The sequence below is a fragment of the Nilaparvata lugens genome, chromosome 6 (assembly GCF_014356525.2).
Source record: "Nilaparvata lugens isolate BPH chromosome 6, ASM1435652v1, whole genome shotgun sequence".
Taxonomy (NCBI): domain Eukaryota; kingdom Metazoa; phylum Arthropoda; class Insecta; order Hemiptera; family Delphacidae; genus Nilaparvata; species Nilaparvata lugens.
In genome coordinates, this window is record NC_052509.1 from 24945944 (window position 1) to 24966661 (window position 20718).

Sequence of the window (20718 nt, forward strand, 5' to 3'; positions counted from 1 at the left end):
GTGTGTTGGAGAAGAGAAAAAAGTGAGGAAGATACCTAGCCAACTATGGTTTCCCATGTAATAGGCAGGCAAAGAAGAGAAGAGAGAAGTGATGTGGAAAAAAGGGAAGGGAGAAATGGTGGGAAGGAAGAACAACAGAGGAATAGGTACGCAAAATAAATGTAAGCGAGTCCACTGAAAAATGAAAAAGAAAAACTAATGAAAAAACAATGCTGGAGCAGAAATCTTGAGTCTTATATAATCTAAATGGAAGAAGAAATTACTGTATGTCCAGTTTTTTTTATATCCAGTTTAATTTTTCCGCTGATCTTATTCTTATTGTCCATGAGTAAGTTTATTATTTTAGTACCTATGTAAATTAACTGTTTCCTTATACATTCAATATTAGTGTTATAGGTTACATATTTATTAGCAGTGGCCCTTAGATTGTAATAATTAAGTGTAGAGTTTAATGTAGAGTCATTCATTATTTTATTTAATTGAGTACAATCATAACAACATTTTCCAGGAAGTCACGATTTGTGAATCATTGCTTATATTTTCAAGTATTTCATAAAGTTCTTTGCAACGTTTCTGACACAAACGATGTTGATGATAATATTAAACCGTAGAATGGTGCTTCATTTCGGCTTTTTGCTAATTGTAAAATCTTATCATTTTATACACAAATAGGAGCCACGCCCAAACTAGCCTACTGTTTCACGCACCCACACTGATGCCAACTTGGCATTCGGTTCAAAGCCCCTTTCTCCTATCCGCTGATGGGCCACCACACCCTTTATTCTTTCCTATCCCAGTATCCGGTGCAAATTCATCGACAATAGAAGAAAGTTAATATAAATGTTTCAAAAGTCTCAGAATTAATTAATTCATTTAAAACAAGTTTAAGCACACTAAATTCCTGGTCCGGGATGATTTATAACAGTCTTGAGGCCCATTGACGGCTTAAATGATATATTCACTATAGTTTGTGTAAAATAAGTTGAGACTTGGCCCTCCATCCCAAGAAAATACAGGGTTGCCAAATCGTGTAAAATTGCAACTTTCTCAAATTTCGACATTGACGAACATAAACATTAATTAAAAATAACTATAGGTCGGATAAAAATTATCCAGACACCAATAGAAAGGAGACATTCTCCCCGTTAATTTGATATAAAATTATTACGCATTACGACGTCCCATGATTCTGAGAGGAGTGATATTCAAAAGGAAAACAAATTTTCGCGATGTTTCCAATTTTATGATAAAAGTTAAATTTCCTTTTGATCGATCCTTCAACCCTGAAACTTTTCTAGCACTACTAGGATATCGGGGATGATAATCTACATCCAATTCTGACGTTGAATTGGAAATTTGAGAAGTTGCAATTTTACACGAATTGGCAACCATGTAATTTCTTCGGATGTAGGGCCAAGTCTCAACTTATTTTACACAAACTATAGACAGGCTTGATGAGACCTCCCCGTAAGGGAGTCCCCACAAAAAAAAGCCATACAAATTCATTTTCCATTGTAGTTATTCACAACTGACAACTCCCCTTATGGTCCTTTTTCCACTGTTTTAATTTTTTTTCAATCAACAATAAGTTTTTTTTTTTAAAAATCAAGATTAAACTGTAATCTGTGCATATCACCTATTTGGACTCATGTTAGAATTTAGTAGAGCGATATTCCCCCTCTACAGTGTTAGTGTCTTCACTCTTCAACTGAGACAACTTTGGTTTTCTTTTTATGCAAATGCAAATACATATAGAAAATAATATGATAGAATAAATCATCAAGTAATGATTGCTCCATACTTGACACATTCACTCTAAAATCTGACCGCATGTCTAGTAGATTTCTAAACGTGTTTTTCATAAAAAAAACATTGATGAAAATGCTTGTTCACAACGGTAAGTTGTTGCAAAAGGAAGGATTAACCTGAATGCCTTTTCTCCAAGCTCTTTATAGTTCTTTCGTGCTGTTGCCTAAAAGTCTACCAAAATCGAGTTACTATCAAATTGGTTTTTCATTTCACTGCAGCTGGATAAATCCACAAGTTGATCTTGTTCGTTTTCCGTGAGCCCGCGAATCTCACCTATATCTTGACAGCAGATGGGATTTTTAACCCAATTATCATCTGGGTCAGTTCCAGGAAAATATTCCCTTAAACTGATTGCTAAGCTCCTGAGAAGCGTCTACGAATTGCTTCAAAGTAGAGATATTCATGAATGATTTGTTTTCTACCCGCGTTGCCCACATTCACTTTTTCACCATAGCACTAATTTTATTTTCCACTTTAAAAATGTCAGCATTTTCCCCCTGCAAACTTTGATTCAGCCTATTCAAATGTTCAAAAACTTCAACTAGATAAGCAACTAAGCAGAACCAGGAAAAGTCTGTGAGCAAATCCGCGTACTTAGTATTGATGATAAAAATAAGAACCTCATCTCTATTCAATTTAAATTATACCGTACTTCCCCTAAATTGTCGGTTTATATGTGGCGACCCCCACAACATGCCCCGCGGACACCCGGTTGGGAACCGCTGGATTAATTTATTCCAAGAAAATCACATTATAAGCTATAAGATGGCATTTCTCTAGTATTTGCTTGTTCAAGTTAAATGAATTTATTAGAGAGTGGAAGTATCTTATGAAATTGAAAAGAGATGAATGAATAAATTTATCAACGTAGTCCTTATGACAAGAAAATAATGTTTAGTTGTAATAAAATAAGACATAAAACGTAATATATTTTCTTTAAAAATATGGCTTGCGTTAGTATTTCTCTATTGACCAAAATATTAGGATTTAGAAGAGGATTTGAGAATTCTTATTGCCATAACAGTATATTGAACAATTAATGTCATCCATATGTTTATGGGAGTGCATTTGTAAACGGGAATCGAGAAGTTTAGCTGCTAGAAATGTGGAAATGATTGCATTTCGTGTGAAAGGAAGGATATTCGAGTGATAAATGGGGCGGCCTAGCTCCGGCACAGCTCTGCGCATCCACCCATAAAAATGAAATATTTCCGATACATTCATTACAAATTCTTACTGGAAGTTGTATGCTGGCGTTCTGCAATTTTCTAATTTATGACAGCTTTTATACGTGTAGTTTTAGTTTTTATTGGATTCCATGGATGTTCGGTGATATAGAACACTCATTCGAGTACAGTATCTCCATCCATCATTTAATAACAAAGCATAGAAAATCGTTCTTGAGATGAGCGCATGTACTGGACTTACAGCAGTTGGTGGAATACCTCTACTTGGAATCAGTGTGAGCTAGAAAAGTAAAGTTCAAGTCTCACTTATTTCCGCAATCTAGATCGGCCTCTCCCGATGCATGCTCCTTGAAAGAGAAGTCTGTTGAAATATTAAGTGCCGGTTGCACAAAAGCCGGTTAAATTTTAATCGTGATTAGTTCCTTGAGATTCAATCAGAGAAGCCGTCTTATCGAAAAGGCCCCCTCTGATTGGTTCTCGTGATATTAATCACGGTTGAAAGTTAACCATCTATTGTTCCACCGGGCCTTCATTTGTTAGTTTTCTCCGTACCCTGGTATATTTTGTACAAAATCTTTTATCTGGCTCTCACTTGGCTGCTAAATCGCTAACTTAATTCGACTTCCAGGTTAGCCGAGGCGAATAAGCCGTTGCACCCTTCAGTCCGCTAGCGCAACATTTTTATTTTTGGAGGTTTTCCTGATTTTGAGATGTGGTTTTCCAGAGAACAAGCAGTATTGGCTGTGAATTCTTTGTCATCTGCAGCTTTAATATATTTAAGACTTTTAGCACTCTTTTCTGTTTAGAATATTATCGTCTGTCTGCTGAAATTCCTACTGTTTCAACAGGACTCTGAATTTAATATTTTTGAATAGAATTTGATTTCATTGATTGATTAATTTTTGAGTTTCAGGAATTGGAAATTTATTAGAAAATATAAGTTTATATTCAAGTATGGACATGTTTGATAATGTATGTGTTTGTGTTGCAGAGGACAGTTAGCAATTTGTAATGGGCTGTACTGCTTGGTGGGCAATCCAGGCCCTCGGCTGGCCTCCCACGGTGGCCCTCCCATCCCAGCCATGATCTCGGTCATGGTCGCGCACTCCAACGACACCAACCAGTTCAACAACAACAACAACAACAACACAACCACAACACTTCTTATCAACAGCAACGAGGCATCACCCGAAGAGCTGGCGCTGCTTGCTAAACTCGAGGAGGCCAATAGGTATGCTACCTCTGTACTCATCAAACTTCCTGAAAAAACCGAAACTAGTATCTTATGTATCAATGAGTAATTCCTTCAAGAACTTCAGTGTCATCATAAAATGTTTAAAATTCTTCACTCGACGAGTATTGCCATAGCCACCTCTAATACAAGGCCCTGGCCTACGATATTGCAACGTCGCAGTGTAGGCCTAGAATCTAATACATGATTGGTAAAATATATCAGCTGGTATTTTTTTTATTTTTTTTTACTAATCATGTAGGCCTATTAGATTATAGGCTTACACGGCGACGTTGCTATATCGTAGGCCAGGGCCTTGTATTAGAGGTGGCTATGGTATTGCAAACCATTCATAAAGATTAGAAACAAAAGTGGACGAAAATCTGATCCCTGAGGAACTCCATACTTCAAAGCTGCAGGTTAGAAAGCTTGTCACCTCTGGTCAAAACTGGTCAGGGAGGTAGAGCAACATACAAATCAGAGCATTGGATCCAGAATTATATTTCTCAAACTTTTATATCAATTTATCATCTAACACACAGACGAAGGCACGTGTTAGATTTCATTGACTCATTTCTCAAATACCACAACGATTGTCCGAGTAAAGTACATGGACTGAAGTAGTAGACAGACCCCTTTCTCCACAATCCGAACTGATCTGACCCTAGTTTATAGTTGAGCAATTTCGCAGGTTATCATACCCTGCTAAAACATTAAACATAAACATTGAAACCTGTTTATAATAGTAACAATAAATAAACGGTGTAGATTGTTATCAAAATTAAACCTTGTATTTGGTGATAGTCAATACTAACTACTATTAATAATGAATTAAACACTTTTACTCTAACACTATAAACATATTTATAAAAACAAACTACTGATATTCTTAGCTTTTTTAATGGTAATTGTAAAATTGATGCTGGTAGTAGCATTTATAGTAGTTTACATTTTTATATAGCTACAGTAATTCGTTTATAATTATTGAACAGTAAGTAGTGATTCTTACTACATATTTATTCTTTATTTGAGGTGTTAGTGAGTGGTTGTATTCTTTATATTTTTATTATATTTTGTGGATTAATAAGAATAAATAGTAGAAAAAATTGAAAAGGTGTTTCTTGATTTTGGGTAGTTTCAAATTGATAATTAAGTATAATTCAACAATTTTGTGCATTTCTGCTGATTGCTGCTTCAAATTTATATCCCATGAAACTTCAAACTTTTTCATTCTAATCTTCATGCATAATGAAGGTCCAGCAACCAACATCTAACAACAATCTTGGACATTTTGTTGTTAATTCCTTATGAAGTTTTTAATTTTGAATTGAAATTCATTCAAGATTAGATCATTCATATTAGAATATGAGATTCTTCAACACCTCTCTGTTTTTCAAAAACTAGATGAATAGATTATTTTTGTCTATTTATTTAAGTTAAAAATCATTGAAAAGGATATAACGAAACATTATCTCATTTGTAGGATAAGGAAGCTCAATATTATACACATTGAATTGCACTCCAGATGATGTACCATGATTGGCTATACTACTAGTAATTTATAAAAGCATGTTACCCCTTTCGACAGCTTTGCTTAAACCGTGAGTAGATCAAATCTTATTCAAAGTGGCCGGGTGAAAATGTTGGCATCCATTTGGGGCGTTTTCGCTTGATTCTCACTGTTCTGTCAATGAAAATCGGGATGAATAATAATCATTGAACTCGTTTCTATCCATTCTATTTATAGATATTATTTCATTCAAAATAGTGATTGCGATTTTAAATATCATATCTAAGGATCTGTGTAACATAGTAATAGTAGTCTGTGTCACCATATAGAAATATTGTCAATATACGAGTATATGGATGGATATACGCATGATCAAAACACTGTAATATGAGTTCAACATCATCAACAATTTCCACTTTGAAAGGAAAAATTAATTTTCAAATATTTATTTCTTCATTAATTCTACAAGGCTCAGTAGTATTGTACAAGTAGTAGTATGCAGTATAAGCGTTTTTCGGTTGATTCTCATTGTTTTCTAATTGAAAATCAGAATGGAAAATAATCATCGAACTCATTTCTATCAATTTATAAGAGTTAGAAATCGTAAAAGATTTCGAATAGCGAATCATAAGAAAAATTGTTGAACTTCGAAATTTAAATCTCATAAAATTAATTGTTATTATAAAATGAAACGATTCTAGGCCTTTCCCAAACTGAAAAAAATATTTAGATGTTTTTAATACACCCGTATTATGCTTTATGAAGTGGTCTATATGTGTGCTTTTGTGTATTATTTGAGATCCGTTTAATTGGTTACTTATTATGGTGAAGGTCTAACAATAATTATTATTTCGTTAATGTACTAACACATCAAAATAATTTCGGATTTTTAATATTTATTGAAATTCTAGTTTAGAATCAAATAAGGAATTCTCTCTTTCTTGAAACTGCTTCAAATCATCACAAACTAAATCATTTAAGGAATAGCCTTCCAATTTTTCAATGTACTGTACTTTTGTTTGGAAAACAAATGATTGCAGTGATACAATTTTGTTTCAAATGCATCATTCAATTAATCAAATAGTCATTGAACGGTCCACCGCGATTAAAATCAAGTTTCAATAATCCTATATTATATGAAGAAATAGATAAATAAAAGGTTGATTATCATTTCAATCATAAACTATTAAGTAGCCATTTGAAAATAAACCATTTTCCATCATCATCCGTCTCATTACCCAGGCACAAGCATGGAGCTCACTTGGGCATCAACCTCAGCCAAGAAAATAATGAATTTCTTTTTTCATAGAAAAGAAACTTGGAAAAAAGTTAACTATTTTCTCAAAAACTTCATTGTTCATTTTTTCCTGTGATAATAATTGTGAATGACTACTTTGTTAGAAATAATAAATAATAATATAGATTGATACTTTTCAACAATAGGCATAAAGCTGCAGACCTTTTCAATGCACTTGTCATAGCTATAATTTCTGCACACATACTGGTATAATAGTATTTCTTCATTTGTTCTGTAACTTCATGTATTTGAAGCGAATAACATTGTTTTAAAATGCATAGCATGATATCAGCTCAATTGTAACAAGCGAAATATTATTATGTCCAAATCGAAGCATGTATCCTAAATTTACCTCCACATAAATAATTTCTATAACAATACTTTCTGCACTCATAAATGATACTAATAACTTGATTAATGCCAAGGTTGGTAAAGTCATTTTCTAATCTACTAATCTTGAATTTTTATATTTGCTACTCTGATGATATATTTCTAACGTTTGTTATCAACTACACACACTTGAGTTATTATAATATTGATGGTTTATGCTGAACAATATTTTTAATTTCAACTTCAGCATATAGTAGAATTCCTCGAAGTTGTCAGTTTCACTGTTTTCAAGTATAGTTCCACTTATTTTAACTATAACTCACAATTCAATTTCAAATTTTATATAGAATTGAATGTTACTTTGATTTGAGGATAATCCTATTAAAAACTGCCAAGTTCTTTAAAAAGCAGATAATTGACGACTCTATAGTAGAAGACTTATTAATTGGTATCTTTCTGAGTAGTTGAGAGAAATCATAAATATTGCTAACAAAATCACTTGAACAAATCATTTTTATTGTTGATGAACGTACTATCAATTTTCCACTAGTCTATAATAATGAGTGTGGTTTGGATGACTTTTTCCACTGCTTTAATGAACCAGATTCTATTGCTTGAAATGGAATAAATTATCTGTAAGCATTCTGAAATTTCTGATAGGCTTTGACTGTTTATGTTTATATCACTGAATTTCAACTGCCTTAAAATAAAATTCGAATTCTGCAACAGTAACGGTCCAATATTAACAAATAATGTGTATTGAATTGAGTAATGTAATGAATTCCAGTAGTTGGCAATAAAAAGACTAAATTGATTCCGTTTTGGCCGTAAAACATTATTTTTATTAACGATTTTCGCCTGAAATGGATAATTTTTCATTTCAGGCTGATAGAAGCCGATGCCAAGTCGCTCAACTCCATCTCCAACAACAGTGGCCATTCCAGGAAGAGCTCGGATACATCACAAATCTCGTTAACTTCTGGTGAGTATTCACCACACTTCATACAGTAATTCCTAATAATATAGATACCCAGAAAAATTACTATTAAAGCCTATCCTATGTTATGAACCTCCAATGTTCTCATCAGTGTTAAAACAATCGGAAACTTTATTATCAATCAAAATATATGCCATATTTTACACTACAGTTCGTCTTTTTGAGATAAACTTTAAGAATCCAGCAGTGTTGATGTATTTAGTAGTGACATTTTACCAGCTATTCTAGTCTTGATGGAGCTTTTAAAATCTATTAGAAAAATGTTTTGGATTATTTCAGCCTTTATTATATTTTTGATACTATATCCTAGACCTTCAATTCCAATAATGATAACCTGATATCACTCTTATGCTAGACAATAGACTATCTATTCTAAGTTGAGGTTTATAGCAGTTTTGGGTGAATGTCTGAAGTTTTTAACAGAAATCTATGTATCGTATATAAATAAATGAAATGAATAATATTATTTGAAATTCAATGCACTAGTTTACTTCCATGTACTGGGAGATTACATGGTCTGACATCGATACAGTTGAAATTTATTTCCTCAAGATCAATAACGCTACAGGTTAGCTGAACTTTCAAGTCCGTAACTGTAACTTAGTGCTGTGATTGGAAGTGAAAGTGATATTGAATCTTTCTTATCAAGTTTACTACCTGTTTCCTTACTGTAAAGCAACTGTGTAGTATTATAAAGTTCACATCTTTGACGGATCAAAGTCTATAGTATCGGCTGAAATAATTAAAAAATAATAAATTATGTATTACAGTAAAATAAATAACTACCGTCGACCGGAGTGACTTTGTCTACCCCGGGGTGACTTTGTCCCACCTCGCGGAAAAATATTGAGATCAGTTTATCTCCTATCTCTTTTATCCGAAATCTATGTTCAACATTGATAGCCGTAGTCCTGATCATTATCGAGGTTCTACAATCGATATCTTGTTGAATCTCGATATATTAGTTTAATCATCGACGTAAAACCAAACTGCTTGCTTCATTTTGTTATTTCGTTGTCGGAAAACTTCCTATTACAAAACTTATTTCTAAAAGACTTATGATATCGGTGAGTACATATTATTTTGGCCTTTTTATGATATTTCAGTCGGTATATCTATAATATCCATAGTTGAACTGGTTAGGGTTCTGTTACTATTTGAATACAACGAGGTCACTTTTAGGTTAAACTTGGGGTAACTTTGTCTCAGTTTAAAAATTGTGATATTATGCAGGATATAATGCAAATACAATTCAAAATATAAATAAGTATAATGTATTCTACCTAATAGAACGACATATTCACCTCGCTTGAGATTAATACGATCTTAATATTCATTTTTAGCTGATTCTGCAGCTGGAGCCAACATGCCTCGATGCTAAGAAAGATCTTTAGGCAGCAGAAACTGAAATATTTTTTCAAAAATAATTTGTGAATTTTCTAAGTAGATTTCATTTGTTTTCAATGTTATTATTCATTTCAAAGTTTAATAAATTGGTTTCACTTTGTCTAACTCTTGAAAATGTACTTTTTCACCCCAACCCCTGGTTGACATGGTCTCTTAATTACAAAAAAATATATCTTTGTTAGATTGGAGAAAAATATGAACTTTTTATAATGAAAAATACTCTTCAAACATTGCAGAATACAATAAAAAATATTGCAAGAGCTTTGTTGCAACTCAAGTATTGATTGCAAGCGGTTTAATAGATAATATTTTTCTATAGACATTGTAATATTACATTTTACTTTAATAATTTCCAATTATAAGATAACATGTAATGTTTTTGTAGAAAAAATTGTTCCTGTTCTCAAATCTGAAAACTAAAATTTCATTTATTACAATTTAATGTTAACATTTTTTGTTATTTTCAAACAGTAAAATTTTTTATGTCGAGAGGGGGGTATTTGTAATATTACATTTTTCTCGATTGAAATTGAATATTCAATCCGATATTCAAAATATCAATAAAACTTGATAGCAAATATCGGTGTAATCGATATGCGGACTTTAAATTTATCAGATACACTAATTTTGAACAACTCACTATGATAAAGGTCTTTTTCTGAATAAACACATAATTCTAAACAACATAAAGGTTAAATAAAAATTTCAAAACAGTTTTAAAATAAAGTTTTATTGAGAGTAATAGATATAATTTTTATAAACTTGTATTCTTTACTAGTTGGCAATTGATGACGTATCTGTGTATTGCTTTGGAGCTTTAGGTGTTTATTCCAGGTGTTTCTGTCAAGCGTTTCTCTCAAATTGTGTAAAGCAGGGAACCCACTATTCCGTCACCGTCAGGCGCCGTCCGGCACCGACCGTCACCGTCAGTCGCCGCCTTCACCGTCATTTTTCCGGCGATAACCCACTTGCCCGTCTGGTTAGCTCCGTCAGAAACCGGAGCTTACCAGAAGAAATGCATCAGTTGCGATGGAGAGTTCATCAGACGAGGAATTGCTAGTAATAGCCGCAGCATGTGCTGACTTTTAAGACAACTGCTAACTTTTCCCGAGTCCCTGGGATCGAGATCTTTAATTTGAGCCCTTTCCCATCATCGTGTGGTTTGTCAAACGGCCAAAACTTTGATTTCATAATTTCGCTTACATAATAATATTTGTAAATAACTTACCTGACATGGTATCAAACTTTTCTGAGATTTCCTGCCAAGCATTATCTTTCTTCCTGTTGTCGTGATAAATATTATCACTAGTATTATACAGGAAGGGATACTCCCTAATAGCCTCTATCAACATTTCGTCCGTACTCATCGCTCACAGAACAAAGGCGCACTACAACAAAACACTGGCGATGTGACTTCACTGATATAGTGAAGTCCACGTTATAATGGCAGTGGAAAAGGATAGGAGAACAGCGTTGCTGATTCTCTGCCTTGCCAGATTATATTTCTACATTGTTAAATAATGATCTGGTAGCTTTGCGGAGCTAGAAAAGTATAGCGCTATCTAATTTGTCAAATGATAGACAAGGATAGCAAGTCCAATGTTGATCAAATACTGACATTATAACGTGGACCGCACTATAGTTGAATGTCGACTGGAAGAATGATAAAAAAACGGACCGGCTATCCGGCAAGAATGCCCTTAACAGCAATGGTGGTCGACGGTGACTGATGGACACGGCCGTGGCCGGTGACGGACGGGTATAGTGGGTTGCCGTTCGTTTAAAACAATGCAAAGCAATGTTGCCGGTACGCAACGGTGACGGTCGGTGCCGGACGGCGCCTGACGGTGACAGCATAGTGGGTTCCCTGCTTAAGGCTTGGCTAATGGTAGAGGTGTTTATCTGCTGTTGAAAATTTTCTAAATAATTGAAATTTAAGATGTTTTGTTTGAGATCTGAATGTTCTTATAAAGTTTGTTGATGTTATTGAACGTATGTGAAATGTAGATTTCAATTTTTCTTTTCAATTTGTGTTAAATATTCCGTTTAATTTTAAAAGTCATAAGCCTGCCTTATAACCTGTGAATAAAAGATAAGTACTCGTAGTTTGTAAGTTTTATATTTTGATCTTGATTAGAAACAATAATCTCTGAGTTTTGAGAAAGCTTTTGAATCTATTTTTGATGAACATATCAAACATAATTGTAACCTGAATCATCTTCAATCTATGTCCAGTTCATCTTCAATCTATGTTCAATCCATGTATGATAATTTATTCTGGTGTAAACTGTAATTTTTTAAATCATTTGAAAATTATAATTTGATTTGCTCTGAACTGGACTTCTTATTTATAGGCATTAAATCCATTCATTATCTATCAAGATGTTAGCATGATTGGAACCGATGACTTTCCTTGGGTGATAGGTGAAATACTATCAAACCTATTTGGATAAATTTGGTAGCACGCCAACATACTTATTGATACAACTTATTAATCACGCTTCTACTTTGACTAAATTCTAATTTCCAGAAAAGTCAGAGAATATGAAACTGTAACGTTATTATTATTATTATTATTATTAAAAGAAATCAAATGTAAATATTTACTGTAAACAACATAACAAACTTAGATTAGTAGGGACAAATTTCAAGATGAAGTACCGAATTTTCGAACAGGACCTGCGTGAAAATTCTCTCATGCTCTGAAATTCCCTATACGATCCAATCAATCTTTCAGTCGATAAATATCCAACAAAGTTGAACGAGATTTCTTCATAATGTCGCAATTTCTTCTGAATTATTCTGTTTAAATATTGATAACAATTAAAATTTGCGATGGAAATGTAGGTAATGAACGTCAATCTTCTTAGATTTCCCCTCTAGTTTAGGAGTGAAAACACTGGGATGTTTGAATTTTCCATCATCCTGATAAATTCAATATAAATTATTTTGACGTAATAAGAGATTATAAATTCAGGTGTCTCATAATGTTAGTACATGACAGTAGTAACTTATACTGAGATACAATATAATATTCTTATTAGCACTTTATCAATGATTGAATACCGTGTACCTCTCGATTCCAGTTTCTCATGATTGTAGCCTATTTTCGAAGATTCTTATTTATCTCGTCTTATTAATGCCTTTCAATTCTTGTTCCCCATGATAATCACTGTGCCATTTTCTCAAATACTTGTATAAATCACTTATCAATTATAATAAAGTGCCTCTTTGTGTATCATAACAAGAGTGTACCACAGTTCCACCCTATTATTGGAAACTGTATCAAATAATACCTAATAATAAAATTCTGCTTGATTGTTGTCTCTCATGTTGAGTGTAGATCTGTTGCTCGAATACCATTCAGAGCTGTGTTTTCTAAATCAGTGTCGTAACGATAATGCCCTGTTTGCGTGTGGAACTCGTTGCGAATCGAATAAGGCATAACAACACTGATGAGAACAATTGAGTGGCACTTAGCGGTAGACTAGATGGCATGTGCTCAGAATTAAAAGTGCCTGGTGAGAAATAAGGATGACTCAAAAGTCAATGACCGGCTCATGATCAATGATCGCTCATTGCAATTTGGAAATTTATAAAAATGCATTTACTGAGTCATAGTACAGATAATAGAGTACAATAGAGTTCTATGATCTGTGGTTATAGTGAGTATAGTTGTAGAAATTGTTTTTATTCAGATTATTAGCTACTCACAACCAAGTATATTTTTGTGCAATTTTTTTAGCATATCTATTTTCGCAACAGTTTATTACCATTCTGTATCGGGTTGAAAGAATTTAATTTCAAAAATTTTGTAACTTAATAATGAATGCTAAAATGCGTCTCTGTGTATTGAGTAGGGAATTTATCCTTCCTATTCTATTCTTAATCTATATTTGTAAATGTAACAAAATGCTTTGGATCATGAAGAGAAGTAAGTTTTTTTATTTACAATTGTTTTATAAGCTTTTATGATCTACGATTCTGTATTATTTAACTTGATTCTTCTGTTTTAAGTTCATCTGACGAGCTTATTTTGACTAAACTTTATATTCTAATTTAATCACAATTTTCCATTTGCTATCTTTTTCATGGTTGTTGATATTTTAAATTACCTATCAATGTCAAAATAATATTGCTACAGAATCTTCTATTTTATTTTTTTCAGGTACTAGTTCGAGTCAAGAAAGAGCTGAAGATGGCGAAGAAGATGTATGGACCACTTGGGGCAAAATCATCAACGAATGGGATAGCTATTTCAAAAAGAGAAATAGCTACGTGCGGGTAAGATTTTCTCTCATTTACTCAACATTACATATAAAGTACTTATTAACCTATTTACCTTGGATTGTTTGAAAATTCGACATTTTTAATCTATAATATATTGCCATGTAGGCTACATAATAGTACCACGATAAATACAGGTCCAATTTGAGAGAATTAACCAATGAAAGTACTTACTGTACAGTATATTATGCTTTGCATCATTGTGAGTCAAAACATGTTAAATTTTAAAAAGAAGAACAGTAAAGCTGCGTTTACACCGGAGTTAATAACACAAGTTTTTAACATTTTTGTTATCAACTGATGTTAATTACAAAAGTCAATAACATCATGTTAAGTTGCGTTTACACCGGAGTTGATAACATTAGTTTTCATTAATAAAAAGTTGTCAACTTGACTGAATCGACAAAAAATTCTCTTGAAAAAGTTTATAACTCGTGTTTTTAACAGAAAATTCCTTGTTATTAACAAGGTTTATGTTATCTATCTAGAGTCGGTAAAGATCAAAGAAAATGTGTTATAATAACAAAAGCCTCTTTTATCGCGTTTGTTAATAACAGGTTACTATCTTCCCCGCAACCCCTTCGCACAGCATCCATACACTACAACTACAGCTGTTCCCTAACTACAGCTGCAGACAAAACACGTGACAAAGTTATTAACTTTTGTTGATAACAAAACTAGCAACCAAAAAAAATGTTATTAATTTATGTTAAAAACTTTTGTTTTAAACTCTCGTGTAAACGCATTATAATTTATTTATATTAGATCAGATGAAAATCATTATGTTAATGATCACACACATGTTGCATATCCCACATCACAACTCAGAATCATGTTCAAAATTCCAACATTGAAATCCAGACGTAATCTCCAAGCCATCTTACATTTATATAAAGTAGTTAATGGTCTTACGCAGCATCCTTTTCACCTGGAAAGATTGGGCTTCTATGTGCCGACTGTTTCTCGTGGGAGGTATTTTTCGTTTTTTATACCAAGATCTCGAACGTTGCAGGATTATAACTCACCCATCAATCGATCCATGAGACTCTTCAACACAGTATCTCGTGATATCGATCTCTTCAATCCGTCTTTGAATGCCTTTATTAAATCATGCTCTATAATACTTGAATATTAGTTCTTTTGTCAATGTTTAACTTCAAGCACTCTCTCTCCTCTCTTCTTCTGCTATCTATATATAAATATATGTCTTTCTTTACCTTACTTCTTCTCTGTTTTATTTTTTTTCTTTTTAATTTTGTTTAGTTTAAATGGTCGACTTTTTTTTCATTTATATTGAACTTATTCTCTCTATTCTTATTTCAATTAAACTTATTTTCTTATTTTAATTAAAATTATTTATATTGTACAATACGAATAGCATTTAATGATATAAATAATTAGTATTTTATTTTAAGATTTAGCATGTAATTCTGAAGTTTGTTTAATTTCTGTATAAGTTGTTTTTGTTCTTTTTATTATTCTTTATTATTTTGTGTGGAGTGCGGTTTTGGGCAGTGTGCCTGTCGCATCCACACTGATGTACACATTGTATCATCTTTTTTCCAATAAATTGAAATTGAAATTGAAATGTTTCAATTTAAAGTATTTTGAAGAGAATTTTTTGCTTTTTATTCCGGCTGTTATATCATATAAATGAAATCATAACTCTCGTTAAATGAAATCATATGGAAGTCAATTATATTGATAACAAAATTTTGTTAATAACAAGGAATTTTGTGTTAGAAACATGAGTTATTAACTTTTGTCAAGAGAAATTTTTGACGAGTCACTCAAGTTAATAACTTTTTGTTAATAACTCCGGTGTAAACTCAGCTTAAAATGATGTTATTGACTTTTGTAATTAACATCGGTTGATAACAAAAATGTTGAAAACTTGTTTTTAAAACTCCGGTGTAAAAAGTTTTTCAATTTTTCAACCACCCTAATCTTTACCTTACCATGGGTGAACTTAGTTTTTATGATTGTGTAGCCTACAGTGTACTGTAGCAAAACATATCTATTCAAATAGCATTTTTTATGAACCATCTGCAAACAATATGCAAACTTTTAATAGAACAATAATCTTGTGTTGATGTTTAATTTATTCAAGCAATTTATTTAATTTTAATTTATTTCCTAAAACTATTTTTATGTTTTCGAGGTGATGGTAGAAATTACTATTTTCCAATATCACACTGTTAAATCAAATGAAACTTGTAATTTCGGTTTTTGGAGTACTATTGAAAATGTTCTTGATTGAGTGAGTATCCATTACAGTATATTTCCAGAGCATAATGTATAATTGTTATGTATAAAAGATTGTCTCGTGTGATTTCCAGGAGATGGTCAGGAAAGGAGTGCCACACCATTTTCGAGGAATTGTGTGGCAGCTTCTTTGCGGTGCCCACGATTCCAAAGAAATCAAATTGCAATTCGCCGACTATATCAAAGCAACATCTGCTTGCGAAAAGGTTTGCTTGCTTCCTAATCTTTCATTTTTATAAAATTATTTTTTCAATCTTTATTCACTTGATGCCTTTCTTTTATAAATAATATTATTACACAGATTCTATTCCACTTTCTCGTGTAGAATTTCCTCTAGAATATTATTCAGCGCAGTAAATGTACTATTGAAACAAGTTTATTTGATATAATAGTCAAATAATCCCTCTAAATTACATGAAATCTTGAATGAATGTTTTTATTAAACTCATAATAAATATGTTATAAGTTTTTATTAAAAATATTAACACTTCGCCTTTTTGAAATGATGCCCACATCTCTTGGGTACTGAGATGAGAAAAGATATATATATATATATATATATATATATATAATATATATATATATAAATGCATATGCATTCATAAGCCAAAATTATAAAAAAAACATAATTTTACACTTAATATTTCAAATACTAATAGAATTTAAAAGTTCTGGAGCCACTGACATGCATCTTCTCCGGCATCATGGAGGGCTGATAGGAGTGTTGTGGACACTCAGATATTAGGTGGTTCATTGATTGAACCGGTTAAGGCCACATCACTCTCTACGTCTCAGCTGGGTGCCAGGAACAATGTCATCAGGGTCATCCACAAGGCCTTTGTTCCTGACCTCTCCTTGCAACCATCTCAGTCTCCATAACTCCCTTGCACTTCTAATTTCCTCCTGCTCGTCAAGTCTCAAGTATCTTCTTGACTTGAGGCGCCTTGGTGGAGGGTTAGCCAAATCTCTAGAGACTGGGAGATCCTCATGAATGTGTTGCAACTGGGAAATGAACTTGTTCTTCTTCTCCAACCTTCTGAGATCTGGAGGCATGATGTTACTAAGCACAGGCAACCATTCAGTCTCTGTTGGTCTCAATGTCCCACTAATCTTCCTCATAGTTTCATTGAAAACTGTATCAATTTTCTCAACATGTCTGCTGCGAGCCCAGACAGAAGAACAGTACTCCCCTGTACTGTACAGAAGTGCAAGACTTGATGTTTGAAGGGCATTAATGACACAACCCCAGGTTCTTCCCGCAAGTTTGCTGATGATATTTAGCCTTGTCTTCAGTTTATCTCTCAACCCCTGCAGATGTTGTTGATATGTGAGGGATCTATCAAGTCTGACTCCTAGGTAACGGGGAGCTTCCTGATGAGATATTCTTTTGCTCAAAAGAATTCTTTGTTTTGATATTCTTTGTTCAAAATTTCGACCTTGAGTAACAAGCCCAATGTCATCGGCATAAATAAACTTGCGTGATTGAGTAACAGGCAGGTCTGCAGTGTAAACATTGAACAAAATTGGTGAAAGAACCGATCCTTGAGGTAAAACATTTTGTAATCTTCTTATATTGCTGAGTTTACCATAAAGAGATACTCTGCATGTACGGTCTCTCAATATAGCTCCAATGAGATTGACGGTTGCCTTGCATTTCAGAATCCTTGCTAACTTCAGAAGAAGACCAGATCTCCACACTGTGTCATATGCTGCACCAAGGTCCAGAAGTACGGCTCCTGTTTTGAGGTTTCTCTCAAACCCATGCTCAATGTAAGTTGTGAGCCCCAATACTTGTTCCTCACAACTCCTACCCTCCCTGAAACCAGCCTGCTCCTCTGGCAAACACTCATCCATTCTGCTCCCGACTCTTGTCAGCAGGACTCGTTCAAAAAGTTTGTACACAACTGACAACAGGGCTATTGGTCTATAGCTTTTTGGGTCTCTTTGATCTTTTCCTGGCTTCAATACTGCTACGACCTTTGTTTGTTTCCAGGATTTGGGGAGCTCAGCTCTAACCATTACTTCAGAAAAATACTTTGAGAGCCACATTATAGCTTTTGGTCCCAAATTCTTGATAAATTCAGACAGAACTCCATCAACTCCTGGTGCTCTATTGCCTTTCATCTTTTTAATGGCAGTTATAATCTCTTCAGAACTTACCAACTCAGCCAAAAAGGATTGTTGCATGCAATTTTTCAGCTCCTTCTGTAGTTTCCGCTTCATTTGAGCTTTCAGCTTTGGCGGCACATCTATATCACCATTTTACTGGAAGATGTCAGCTATTTGATCAGGAGTCACATCCGCTCTTTTTATGGATCTTGTGTTCCCACTCAGCTTTCAGAGTAAACTCCATGATTTTCTGCTGGAGTGAGTGAAGTCCAGACTCTGCATGGCTTCCATCCAACGATTGCGTTTTCCTTCATCCAAATTTTTTATCAGGCTATTGGCAAGCTGTTGGTGAAACTCTATATTCAGCCAGTAAACCATCACATTCTGCATTCCAACAGGAGACATAATTCTTTCTATGTCCTCTTGGGATAGATCTCTTTGCAGCCATGAAAATCAGTCTACTGAACCTTCCATAGTTTGGTATGTTGATAGGGATTCTGGATACTGTTTTTCCCACTTCTGTAAACTTTGCCCAAACTGCCTTACGGAGATTCCACCTTGGAATTCAGGATTTTGAACACATGGCAACCTCATGCCAATATCTAAAACCACCATGCTATGTTGACTTCTAGGGAATCTTGATCCAACTGATCTTGTCACATGCAAAGGTCTACCTTCCCTATTACATGACACAAAGCACAGATCTGGAGTGGTAGAAGTACTCCATCTGGCAGAATGAAAAGTGCTGCCTTGTTTAGCATCATATTCCAAGTGACAATCATTTACTTCAGCCCATCGAATCAGACTCTCACCATCCCTGTTTTCAGTTCTGTAGCCCCACAGAGGGCTATGAGAGTTGAAATCGCCAACATATATGCACGGATGTGCAGCATGAGGGAGGGCAGGGTTCTCCCATTCTTCCCCAGGTGGTTTGTACACATTGAATATACTCAGCCCTCCGTATGCTATGCCTATGGCATGACTATTTCCATTTAAACCACTACAATTAGAAGCAATATTCGATGTAACAAATGTGGCAATTCCATGCTTATCATGATTTAAACTGTTAACAAGTGTATAGCCAGGAATCTTCAGCTTGTTATCCATATTCGCTGCTACATGTGTTTCTTGAATCAGTATGATATCAATTTGGAGATCTTTACTCATTTTTCCACAAATTTCTCCTTTAGCTCTTGTCATGCCCTCAATATTAAGTTGTGCTATTCTAAGTAAGTAACTATCTGGATTGCCCTGAAAAGGACTTTGGCCCATGTAGCCGGGAGACATTACTGGAATGTGTCCGGCTTGCAAAAAAAATGAGCTTCAAATTGATTTCAAAATCCACTCAATATCTATAATGTACTATTACTCACATTAAAATTAAAAACAGTACTTTAAAACACAAGGCAGAAACGTTGAAAAACATCAATACCTACTTCCCATCTCCATAAAACATTTTGAGGTTAGAAAATATTCTTAGACTTGCCTTTAAAATTTCTTTATGAGAAAATTCACTTTAAAAAAAACTTTTTGTTTTCAAACCTTTAGAAAAACCATTACTCATCATTCCTTATTATACATTTCTCATCCACAAAAGAGTCCTATATAATAAACGTCTCATTCTGAACATGTTTTCTTTATTCATTGAGTAATATGAAAAGATTATTTATTGCTCGAATTAATGAGACTGTTATAATAATAATATATTTATTTCCACAAGAAAAGAACAAAATAAACAAACAACTTGTGCAAGTGTAAGAAAATAACCAACTACTTATTAATACTAAAATAATGATAATGACACATAATAATGAAGTATAATACATAAAGGAAATCCATCACTTAAAAATTAAAAAAATAAATAATAATACTGATAAATCTCCTTTCTTGCCTACACTAAACAGCTATAAATGAAAAATATGTGGAAAGAGTCAACCATGCAAGTGATAAAATCACGTCCGCATGATGGAGTACAGTGAGAGAGCAATGCAGTTAGACAAGGAACCAAACAGAGACAGAGAAAGCTGGCAGATACAAATTCAACAAGGAAAATATATGAAAAATTAATCTACTATTAATAATTATAATAATCTATTATTCATCACGCAGGACGAAAGAAAAACAAAAAAAAATTCAAAAATGATATCAAATAAAAAAAAAATGAATAGGAAAAAAAACCAATACCTTACCAGAGTTTAGGAAGATAATGGAGAAGAATAATGAGCCAGTCAATAGGAAACGTTGAAAAACATCAATCTCCATAAAACATTTTGAGGTTAGAAAATATTC

At 33.5% G+C, this 20718-nt stretch overlaps 1 protein-coding gene across 12 annotated transcripts in view; it reads left to right on the forward strand.

Moving 5' to 3' along the window:
* LOC111049797 (ecotropic viral integration site 5 ortholog) overlaps positions 1–20718 on the forward strand; it is a 215355-nt gene that overhangs the window by 141530 nt on the left and 53107 nt on the right. For 11 of the 12 annotated variants that reach the window (XM_039430528.1, XM_039430525.1, XM_039430529.1 and 8 more), the window contains 4 exons: positions 3988–4227; positions 8249–8346; positions 13937–14052; positions 16395–16526. In XM_039430528.1, the coding sequence (XP_039286462.1) occupies positions 4079–4227; positions 8249–8346; positions 13937–14052; positions 16395–16526 (495 nt within the window). In that variant the 5' untranslated portion in view covers positions 3988–4078. Of the gene's footprint in view, positions 1–3987; positions 4228–5710; positions 5829–8248; positions 8347–13936; positions 14053–16394; positions 16527–20718 lie in introns of all 12 variants that reach the window. The other variant, XM_039430530.1, reaches the window with a different exon arrangement.